The 11,018-nt window shown below is 49.8% G+C and overlaps 1 protein-coding gene and 1 long non-coding RNA gene across 2 annotated transcripts in view; both read left to right on the forward strand.

Annotated features, from left to right (window-relative positions):
• The first annotated feature begins 1,907 nt into the window (after positions 1–1,907).
• Positions 1,908–2,974, forward strand: LOC119111276 (uncharacterized). The gene is made up of 3 exons (XR_005095585.1): positions 1,908–2,024; positions 2,612–2,728; positions 2,946–2,974. It is a non-coding gene; the product is annotated as an uncharacterized LOC119111276 (long non-coding RNA).
• Positions 2,975–2,980: 6 nt separating this feature from the next.
• Positions 2,981–11,018, forward strand: part of LOC119108366 (protein unc-79 homolog) — a 12,387-nt gene continuing 4,349 nt past the window's right edge. The window contains exons 1-4 of the mRNA XM_037231945.1: positions 2,981–3,107; positions 3,469–3,639; positions 4,243–4,320; positions 8,604–8,789. Coding sequence (XP_037087840.1) covers positions 2,981–3,107; positions 3,469–3,639; positions 4,243–4,320; positions 8,604–8,789 — 562 coding nt within the window. The remainder of the gene's footprint in view (positions 3,108–3,468; positions 3,640–4,242; positions 4,321–8,603; positions 8,790–11,018) is intronic.

Genomic DNA, 11,018 nt, shown 5'->3' on the forward strand with positions numbered 1-11,018 from the left:
GTTGTTTATTCAAATGCAAAACTCTGAGCAGTCTTGCATGGTTTTGTCACCATGGCCTTCAAAAGGTCAAAAAAGGTCAGTGACCTTAACTGAGCATGTGAGCTTTTGGTTAAAAACAGATATCTAGGTTCTGAGGGCACTTTGGAGACCAGCCTGGAATTTAACCTTGCTTCCCCCCTTATGTCACCCAAAGATCATGGCCGAGGAACATCAAACTTTGACCTGAGTGAGTTCACATACAGGTCAACACGCCCTGAAAGTTAGGCATCTCTAGCATTTTTAGTTCCTGAGAACTCAGGAGGAGGGGTCAAATTGACCCTTCCCACATGAGTAAAGGGTATCTAGCCAGCTACTCTAGCATGTGTTCATGGGCCAGGCAGGTTAGATGTCTGGATTCAGGGTCAAAGGGTAATGAATCAGCTTCAATGAATTGTGTACAACCTGTGGCAATGGCTCAGAAACCAGAGATGATGATGATGATGTGAGCTTTGGGGTACACTAATTTAAATCACCATATGGTGCCCATAAGACAAGCAGGCTTCTGGAAGCATGAATTTCTTTTTATATCCTAGAAACCCTAGATAATGAATTTTGGAATAATGAGCACCAGTGGAGCTCAATCTGCTTTAGAGCCACTTAGTACATCACAAAAACAAAGTCAAAATAAACAAAATATTCTACAATGGTTCAACTCTACTTAGAGGGGCATATGCCAGAACAAAAGTTACATCAGTTTTAACAAACCTAGCATTCCAATACCAATGGTCAGGTATTTTTACACTAGCTTTAAATGCTGCTGCACCCTGAACCATTTTTCCTATCCCGAATGCAAAGGTGTTAGGTGATTATTATTCTTTAGTCTCCAACTAACATTTGAAACTGCAGTTGATGTCACATACCATGTGGAGAACAATAAAGCTCTTGCTTGGTACGTGCAGGTTCAGAACATGCTCACGCAAATGGAATGAGCCTCATCGCATCATCTCATGAAAATGAGCGTCACTATTGGCTGGGATGCAGGGCCATCTTGAAAAGTGGTTACAAAGTCAGAACATGCATTGTTGCACCCGTGTGGACATGACAGTAGAGACCAGGGCGTTTAGTTGCTACTTCCTTGCTCTCCCTCCCCCCTCCAACGTACCTCTGATCCCAAACACCTACGACTTATGCCTTGCGCCTCCACCAAATCACCCAAGAACACACCTGGGGGATGCTCTAGGTATATCCCCGTGGTTGTTTACTCCCTTTCGTCGCCCGTAGCGCCATGTTAACAGGTTTTGACGCCAATTGAGCATTAAAGTACAGCCGGGATTAGTTAGCAATAGATATTTGCAATTTTTCAAGTCTTATTTCGATGGGTTATTTTGTCTTCCTATAAAACTCTCGATGCTATATTTCATCATATTCACATTTGTGGGTCTGTTTGGTCTCAAATTCAGACGGTGCACCGTGCATGGCTGTACCGTGCTACGGGCTGTTCCACGAGAATATTAGAAACTGTTATCTAGCAAAAGGCGCCGAGGCTGGTAAGAAACCTTGTAATACACTTAAATAATGCAGTAGACTATACTCAAGCACACACACACAATGCCTTTCTATATGTTCAATTGAGCTTACCGCCGCATGAACGCTGGACTTCATAAGGGTGATACGTGTTCTGTTCGTCACAAAATAACGATATGGTTTCATTAAGCCTTGCAAAATAGTTTATGTACAACGTCACAATATTTTACTGCTCCCAAAGACCCGGGAATGAGTTTAAGTTTTGTTATTTGCTGTAGCCAAATTTCGTTCCAAAAAATTAAAGATATGTCGCCCAGCTCTATTTCAATCGATCCAAAGGAGTAGTTATAGCGCTTCTGCGACGATACCCCAAGGCCTTAGTTTGTAAACAATGTGAGGGGGCGGGGTGCGCAAGTTAAAATGATTTCTTTGCACAGATCTCATTTGTGGTGTCTTTAACCAGCAGACATAAGCCACAACCCTTCAACCACAGAGCAAGATGGGCACTCGAGCGGCTGCATGTAAGTGCGCTTTTGTCTCCACACTGTCGCAAGCCGAAACCAAATAATGCATGGGAACATTGAATAATCTTTATTTGACGGGATCGTAAAAGTTCATGCATGCATGGGGCGAAATATTTTCTGCCTTTTCTCCCATCATTGAGTTTTTGGGATTTTTGTCTGCAGTACCATGAACCCTGGGTCCTTTCAGCCTGTTATGCTACTGGCCCACCAAACACTATCTGCAGAATGGCAAGACATGATTTGACACTTCTTACTTGATTTTACAATAATATTGTGAGCTGCACTTTTAAAAAACAGGACTTAAATGCTGATATTATCTGCTTATGTAGTGCCTACAAAATTTATAAGGTTTTCAAATTATTAAACTTTGGCTGCAGTGTGCCAGAGATGTAGACTTAATAGGGGCTTTGCTTAGGAGCTTTTGACATTCCAAGATAATTGCTAGAATTTGTTTTATATCACATTGCCAGAAACATGTGTATCATGGTTGACCTAGCTCCATCACAGGCCAGCAGGAGTTTTTTTGCTTGGGCAGCTTGCTCCCTGTTTGAAAACATGCAATAATGACCAGTACATAATTTCAGTCACTGCGAAGATCAAGAATCTGCAGGACTATTATCTGCGTCTTCTGCATGGAATACCATTACCATCAGAGCTGGATATTGCCTGCACACTGAAATACTTCTCTTTGACACTTATGGGTGAGTAAAGCAGATTTGAGGTGGAAGGATTCTGATTCTATGCCTTAGCTCTGTTGTGCCAAGGTGAGAAATGACAGCCCAGAAAAACACCACAATAGTAGTGCTGTATTAATCTAAAAGAGGACCATGATTATCCTGCACATTAGAGTTGTGGGTCATTCTGTGGGTGAGCGGCCCAGTGAGGGACAGCCCCATCACTGACCTGTCCTCTGAGCAGGCGTGCTAAAGGACGTGCCTGAGGCACCGCTAGTGATGCTGCGCCGGCCTGACCAGGACGCCACACGGCTGGCGCTCTACCCCAGCCTTGACTACACTGGACTGCACCGTGCGCTGGTTCAGCTGTTCGACATCGTCCCACTCCTACAGTACGGCGTGCACGGTCAGTGGCTGGTCCGCCGCTGGTCCGCTGGTCCTCCCGGGCACCAGCGGCGACTGGGGGTTGTGTTGCGGCCGAAGAATGGGTGATGATGTTGGGGAAGTTGCCTGTACCTCGTGGAAAGGCGTGGGTGATGCCGTTCGACCAGTTTCTTCTCCCTGCTGTGATGCAATATCATGTTGTGTCTTATATCCTGTGACCAGGTATGAGGTGTTCTTTTGTAGTAATCTCGATCCTATCCATCATTCTGTCACACTATCATATATGCAACGCCGCCTGGGCTGTACTATGTGCCGGTCGCTACGGCGCACCATGTGTCATGACCTGGTGCCTGCCGCTTACACATCCCTGTTTGGGCGGCCAGGGTTCGGCCAGTCGCTGTTGCACACCATGTCGTGCCTGGTGCCGTTTCTGGAGCACAGCCTGATCGACACGCTGCCCTACCTGGTGGCCTCCAGCCTGGCCACGTTCCCCGTGTCGCTGCACCGGGACATCGTCAACACACTCTGCCATTACCTGCTGCCGTTCACGCTCAGTGAGTCGAATGCAAGTTTCGTGGTGTGGCATCAGATGTCCTGTCAGTTCCAAACCGCGGTACGGTTTAGGAAATCGATATTCAAATGATACTGCCCCGTTACTTTTTCAGCTGTGCATTGCTTTTTGCTTCAGTTGTTTCAAAAAATAATGCCATCAATTTCCCAAGACGTTTTACCACAACGCTGAGTGAACAGGGCACGTTGGTTCCTCTCATGCTCATCAAAACATTACCCCACATTAGCCTCTTATCCCCTATCTCGCTTCATCCCGCATCCTCGTGACACGCCGCTTGTCCGGGGCAGGCTGCATGCGTCAGCCACATTGGGCCAACAGCCCCGCAGGAAGAGGACCCCGACCGGGTACCCAGCGCGCATGCGCGGGATAAAGCTCGTCGGTTGCCCCCCCCCCCCCCCCCGGCGCATGCAAGTCTTCTCCACCGTTAAACCATTTTCCTCTAGCCCACAGCCCTGAAATGATCATTTCTGTTCGAAAGGGCTCTAATAAAGCAATTGCCACACATAACCGACTTGTTTTTATGTGCTGTGCCGTTGTATATATGTAGACACTGGCATCCGTGTGTAAATGGCTTACACGTTTTCAGGCCCTGATGTAGAGAATTATACTTCAAGCTCCATCACGGCCATCGTCATGGTGGTGTTCCAGTATACTGACGTCACAGGTAGGGACTCGTACCCCAAATGTCTTAATTGTTGCCGTCTTTTGTGTGTTGTTGACTGCTTATTGCTTGCGTAAGTGCCTGCTTATTGCTTGCGCCTTTTGTGTGTTGTGACTGCTTATTGCTTGCTATAAGTAGGCTTTTTGTAAACTTGCGTCATATCAGTGGCTGAAGACATGCCAACATAGTCCATCCCTTTTCTGGTTTGTAGTCGCCGGAATGTCAAGCGTTACCAATGCAAGCATGGCGTGTGGATGGGATGCCGAAGTTAGGTTTAGCAAAATAGGTCGTGTGGTTAGCGTACGTAGTCTTGATACTAGTAGCGCAGGCAGGGGGGCACAAGGGGCATGTGTCCCCCCCCCCCTTAGGTTCCGAGGGACCCGGGGGGGGGGGGGGTCCTCGGAACCTGCGATTAAGGGCCCGAATAGCCAGCCGGAGGGTCTCATTCAGGGGCCTGGCCCGCAGGGCCAGGCACTCCAATGCCAGCCAGAGGGCCCTGCGCGCTGATCAGGGGCCCACTTAGTTGATAAGGGCCTATATTTCCGTCAGACTCCACCAGTAACGCACAGTCGGCTCCGTGGCAGCATGGACCTGAGGGCCCATTTCCCAAGCAGGGGCAAAGCCGTAGGCAGCGATCTACATTGATTGGGCCCTACAGCGTCTAGCAGGGGCGCTCTGTTGCCAAGGGGTCCCAAGTCACCCAGAGACGGTTTTTGAGGAAGCCACGAACAGCTTACTTGGCCCACAGGTTCCAACGATCAGGGGCCCGATTGGATGTTTCCAGGGGCGTAAAGGGCTGGTCGGATCCTTATTCAGGGGCCCGCGACGTGCGAACACGCGCGAACACGCGACGTGCGACCCCTGAAATAACGGTCAGAGGACCCTTGCGCAGATCAGGGACCCCTGAGTCGATATAGGCCTATATGTCGGCCGGGCAATACCAGTTACCGCACAGTCGGCTCCTTGTCAGTATGGGCCGGAGGGTCCACCTATCAATCAGCTACAAAGCCGGGGCCAATGACTTGCACTGGTCGGGATCTCCCGTGTCTGTTAGGGACTCACGGTTTGTCTAACAGAGGGTCCTGTGCTCTCAAGGGACCCCCGCGCCGACCAAGGGCAGTGTTTGCTGAGACCCGAAGAGGGGCTGGAGTGGCGCACTGGACCCGACGATCAAAGGCCCGGTTGGAAGGCGTAACGACCCCGAGGGACTGGCTGTAGGTCTCAAAGAATCGCGGCTTGTAGGGTAGTGACCTGAAACATCAGCCAGTGGCCCTATTGCAACGTTTGAGGAACTCCTGAGATAATACGGATGCATAAGTCGGTCAGAGACCACGAACACTGAGAAGTCTGCTCCACGTCCGTCTGAGACCCGGGGACCCATTACCCAAGCAGAAACGAGGCCGGGCCAGCGATTTGAAATGTCCGGGTTCCCTGACACAATGTGGGGCTCCTGTGTCGGTTAGGTGCCACAGTGCCGAACAGGGGTCTTGTGGCGGCAATTGTCCCGGGTCGGGGCGGTGTTTGGGGGGCCCAAAGAGAGGCCGAAGGGTCTCTCGAGACCAAAGATAAAGGGCCCAACGGGGTGACTGAGGGGTCCGAAGGGCCGGCTCTAGGTCACATGAGGACCCCCCTCCCACAGGGCCGTAATCTCAAATGTCAGATGATCTCTTGCACCGATAAGAACCCCTGAGACAGGGTGTTCTTCTCTTTCGACGAGAGATTACAAATAACGAACAGTCGCTTCCAGTTACTGGTCTGAGCTCTGGGGGCCCGTTTCTCAAGCAGGGACAAGGCCAGGCCCCCGATTTGCACTGGTCGGGTTCCTGTATCGTGCAGGGGCCTGCAGTGCCTAGCAGGGCATGCCGTGTCAACGAGAGGCCTCGAATCGGTCAGGGGAAGATTTTCTCAACAGGAACGGGCACGGGAGCCTGAATTAGAGAGGATCTCTTACGTTGGTCGGGGCCCTCTGACAGTCAAAGGGAACATAAGAACTTATGATGAGTGCTCACATTGAGGTACTAGAAGAGTCCTTTGCCAGTCAGGGCTCTACTACCGAACGGTGGACGCTCCAACCCTGTTCCAGTATGGGCCATTTAAGCCCCACTGGAGTGTATGTGTTAAACATTTGGCTACCTGCGGCGAGCAGGAATGTTGTTGCGTTAATGACGGCTCATGCGTCGATCCGGGGCCAACTGCACGGGTCTGAAGGCCTCTCGCGTCAGGGAGCGGACCAATAGGATATGATGTATCCCCTAATGGCCTCCGGATCGGCCAGGGGGATGCCGCCCCGTGTCACTAGAGTGACGGCCAGAAAACACACCGCGGTGGGACAGAATGGCGCTGCACCCCTTGACCGGGAACATTAATGTTGCCCCGCAGTGTTTTTACTTCAGAGGTTCCTTTGCCAGGATAAAGGGTCTCATTCGTGTTGGATGGAGTGGTACCAAATGAGTTCAAAACACAAGGCCATCTCATATTTCCCTGAGAACGTTCATTATTTTGCAGAATCGGCTAGTTAAACAAATGTCATCAAAAGGTTTGAGCGTGCGCGCCGGGGTGCCGGTAGTTGTAGTGGTTAACGCCGATGCGTTAACCACTCCACGTCTGGGAAACAGATACGGGGTTCGATTTCCTACGGTACCCGCCCTTCCCGCCAGGGTGAGAGGCTAGTGGCGTCACATAGCCCCAGCAACTGAGTGCGTCATCAACCCGTAATGACACGCCGGTAGTCTCGGGTAACAAGAATAGCGATGGTTTGGGTCGCACTTTTCGCAAAACCGAATGGCGTTGCCCACTGCGAGTAACCCCCGAGGGCGGGCGCCGAGCGCGCAACGATGTCCATCGTAAAACAATGTTTTTCAATGTCTTTCAAAATTGATCCGTGCAGTTCAGCAATTACACTGGGCCTTGTTGCTTACAACTTTGAGGTTGTCCTCTGGACAGGATAAACAGTTACAGCAACACGGACATTAGAGATTTCACCCTACTCTTCCACTTCCACGACCACATTCCAGCACCACTTCGCGGCGCTGTAAATCTTAAATACCTACAGGTGAAATATACGCCCGTGATATCTCTAAATACACGATTTGGCGCCCAAAAGTGTTCAAGATAGTTTCTTCAGATGTGGCACCATTTTCGTCCACCTGTTAACCACAACTTAGTATTAGGGACGGGGCCGACCGTCGCGCGGCCTTGGGAGACTGCAACGCCTGGCGTCGTGTTTTTTGCCACGATATGCGAGCGCACTTGCTCAAAAGTACGTTACGGAACTGTACCATTAGTCGATTCCGACCCGAATGTTGGACACATCCAGACAAAGATGCCTTGTCAATGTTAATACACCATTTTTGACCCATTTTGATCTTCAATCTACATATACGGAACACCTGCTAGGCTCTGTACAGCCCAGACATAAATTCTGGCAAAAATTTCTTAGTTCTGTCCGTTTAAGAGAGTCTACTGGATCATGAAGTGAAGAATGCTGACGATGAATTTCATGCAGTCAGTTAACGCATGATTTTGTCAGTATATTTATTGTAAACTTGGGCAGACTTGATTTTGCAGTAACGTCTCGCCTTTATTCCAGTTAAAGAGGGTAGAAATGTGCATTGCATATATATATATATATATATATATATATATATATATAATATATATAATATAGATATATAGCTATAGATATAGATATAGATATAGATATAGATATATATATATATATATATATATATATATATATATATATATATATATATATATATATATATATCTATATCTATATCTATATCTATATCTATATCTATATCTATATCTATTCTATATCTATATCTATATATGTATATATATATATATATATATATATATAACAAAAAAAATGTCCTTAATAAGAAATGGAACCATATCCGGCGATGTTTTTTGGGGGGCGAGGACCCTTTTACTGTCAGGGTCCCCTTTATGAACCCTGTGTCGGCCCATGGCAAAGCTCTGGCTGCGCCCCTGCTTGGCACGGTTGGAGGTGGGATATGAACGTGTTCTTGTGACGTGTATGGAAGCTGCATCACCTCCTTAAGTCATATGCTGGTGTGCTCGTTCGCTTTTGTGGAAAGGTATGGGGAAAACGATTATATTACGACCAGTACTTCGGGTGCACCGATTTTGGGCAGGTAAGCCAAAAGTTCATATATCAAAGGGAACTGTGAGGGCTAGTCCTTGAGTGGCTTTAGCGCCATCTTCGCCCGGCCGACCGGTCCCAGTTTCGTGTCGTAACGCCGTGTTTGCGACGGCAGCGCTGCACTGCCAGCTGCTGGAGACGGTGATGTCGCGTCGGCGCATGGTGATTCGCGACCTGTTCTGCATCATCGCGCACGGCACGGTCAGCGCCCGGCTGCCGGCCGCCCACCTGCTCTTCCACTACTGGCCGGCGCTCAATCCGTCGTCTGCCGACCGGCGCGGCCACCTGCTCAAGTTCACAGGTCAGTCAGTGGGTCACCGGCCCGCTCAGGGGTCAGAGTCACGGTTACTCGCCTGCTCAGGGGTCAGAGTCACGGATCACCCGCTCGCTCAGTGGTCAGCGTCGCGGTTCACCTACCCACTCAGGGATCAAGGTCACGAGTCACCCGTCTGCTCAGGGGCCAGGGTCACGGGTCGTCGGCCCGTTAAAGGGTCAGAGTTACGATCATCCACCTGTCAGGTCAAGGCCAAGGCTGTGCCAAGGCTCCCATCGCTGGATAAAATGCCCGATTGTTACGTTGAATGGCCCGAAGACATAACTCAGCACGGATGCGTATTAAAACATCCAGAGCTCATAACGTCCACTGGTCAAACGTCCAGAATCGCAGCATCCAGCGTTCACAACATTCAGAAACCATCCAATGTCCCTGGACAGAGGAGAATCAGAAAGTCCAGGCGCGCAGCGTCCAGAACCGCAGCATCCAGAGTTCAAAACGTCCAGCGTTCATAAAGTCCAGCGTGCGTGAGATCCACGGTCGAGATACTCTACCGCTTCTCTTCCTTGCAACCCTTGCTTAATGGTTCGGATATTGCCCGATAGAGACTACCGTAGCCGATTTCGCCCGCCTCATCCGACGAGTGACGTCATGCGGCACAGTGCTGCCAGTTAAACCAACGTGCATGGATATGGACAACGTTTTGTTTGAGCATGTAAGCCTTGCCGTGTCAGCACACGCTTGGCAGCAAGCGCATGAACTAATTCAAAACTTGGATCCCTGGCTCGTGACATCGGAAACAGCTGGTTACTCGGCAGTAGCTGCACGGTAACCGTGGGAAGCACTTGTCAGGGCGCCTGCTGTTTGGTATTGTGGGCTGTGGATAAAATACTCTGTGGTATTTTGTTCCGTTATTCACTGCATTTGTTGATGATGTTTCTAATTTTGTCAAGGAATTCATGACTGATGTGTATGATTGACTGATTTGATGACTGCTCTAGGTAGGCGCGCATGTAGATCTCCAGCTCCTGGCACGTTAACCTATATTTTTGTGCTTTTATTTGGCTGTTTCCCCTCCCTCCCTCCCCCCAGTTGCAAGTTTTCTCACGCTTCTGCAACCAGACTTATTACAAATTTTACATGCCTTTATTCTCAAAGGAGGGCGGGGGGGGGGGGCTGTCTCATCAGCTGAATCCGGATACCACCTCCCTGGTTCGACATGTTCAATGACCTAGTCTACAAACAATGCGTTTCTTCAGTTTGTTTCGTTGAAATCGGGGGCGTGGTTTCCCAAAATAAGTTGGTTGGCTGAGCTATGAAAAAAACGAAGAGTACCCTAATAGAATGCCCTGATAATGTGCCGTCAACTTGGTTTCTCCCCGAATTTGGCTGACTTTTTCACAATATGCAGGCTGTAGCCAAAGTTCCGGCGTGGGGTGAAACCTCTGCAACTGAACAGGGAACCGCGCTCCTGATTGCAAGCAATAGGAAATAAAAGAGCACACTTGACTGCGGATGTATTTAACTGCCTGCCAAACGTCATGCAAACACCACGCAAGTGCTGCGCTTAAATGCGCTGTTGATTCACCATCTGAACAGCGGAGCCGTGTGTATGTCACTGAGTTGGTTTGCGACACATAGCTGGATGAATTGGGAGAATCGTGGGCTTGTATTCACCATCCAGTTTATCAATCTTGACACGCTGTACTCTTCTTACGCCTCCGAACCTCCCTCGTATAGAATTTTGGGTCCAGCAATACCAGTCTGGAGTTTATCGAGACGGGTGCAGTTCACGCCGCAGAGGGGTGATGGTGCCATGCTGGTTAGTGGTAAGGGTGCTCATCTCTGCACTTTTCTATCCTGGGATGGATTCCTGGACACATCACTACCGCATCCCACGTACCTAATGCCTGATAAATGCGTAATATAGGCCTTCCGCCTCGAAATAGCCCTGGCAGCCGGTGAGACGTAAAGCCCCAATCGGTATTACACCCCGTCCCGACAAACAAACCGCCGCCCGCCAAACTCGCAAACAACGCTTCCGCTCAATCACTGTATATGTGTGGGATAAAAATGTGCATCGGTTGGACGCGGAGCTCGGATACACAAGCCAGCCCGAGGCTGCCCAGCTCGGCGGTCTGGCCGGCAGCCACGCCCGCGGCGGGCCGGCGGACGAGGCAGCCCGGCCGCCAAATAAAGAACGCAGCCACGCGCGCGCCGCCGCCCTCGGCCGAGAACGGAGCCCCGCCATCCGCG

The sequence above is a fragment of the Pollicipes pollicipes genome, unplaced genomic scaffold, assembly GCF_011947565.3.
Source record: "Pollicipes pollicipes isolate AB1234 unplaced genomic scaffold, Ppol_2.1 Scaffold_2555;HRSCAF=2994_pilon_pilon_pilon, whole genome shotgun sequence".
NCBI classification, from domain to species: Eukaryota; Metazoa; Arthropoda; class Thecostraca; order Pollicipedomorpha; family Pollicipedidae; genus Pollicipes; species Pollicipes pollicipes.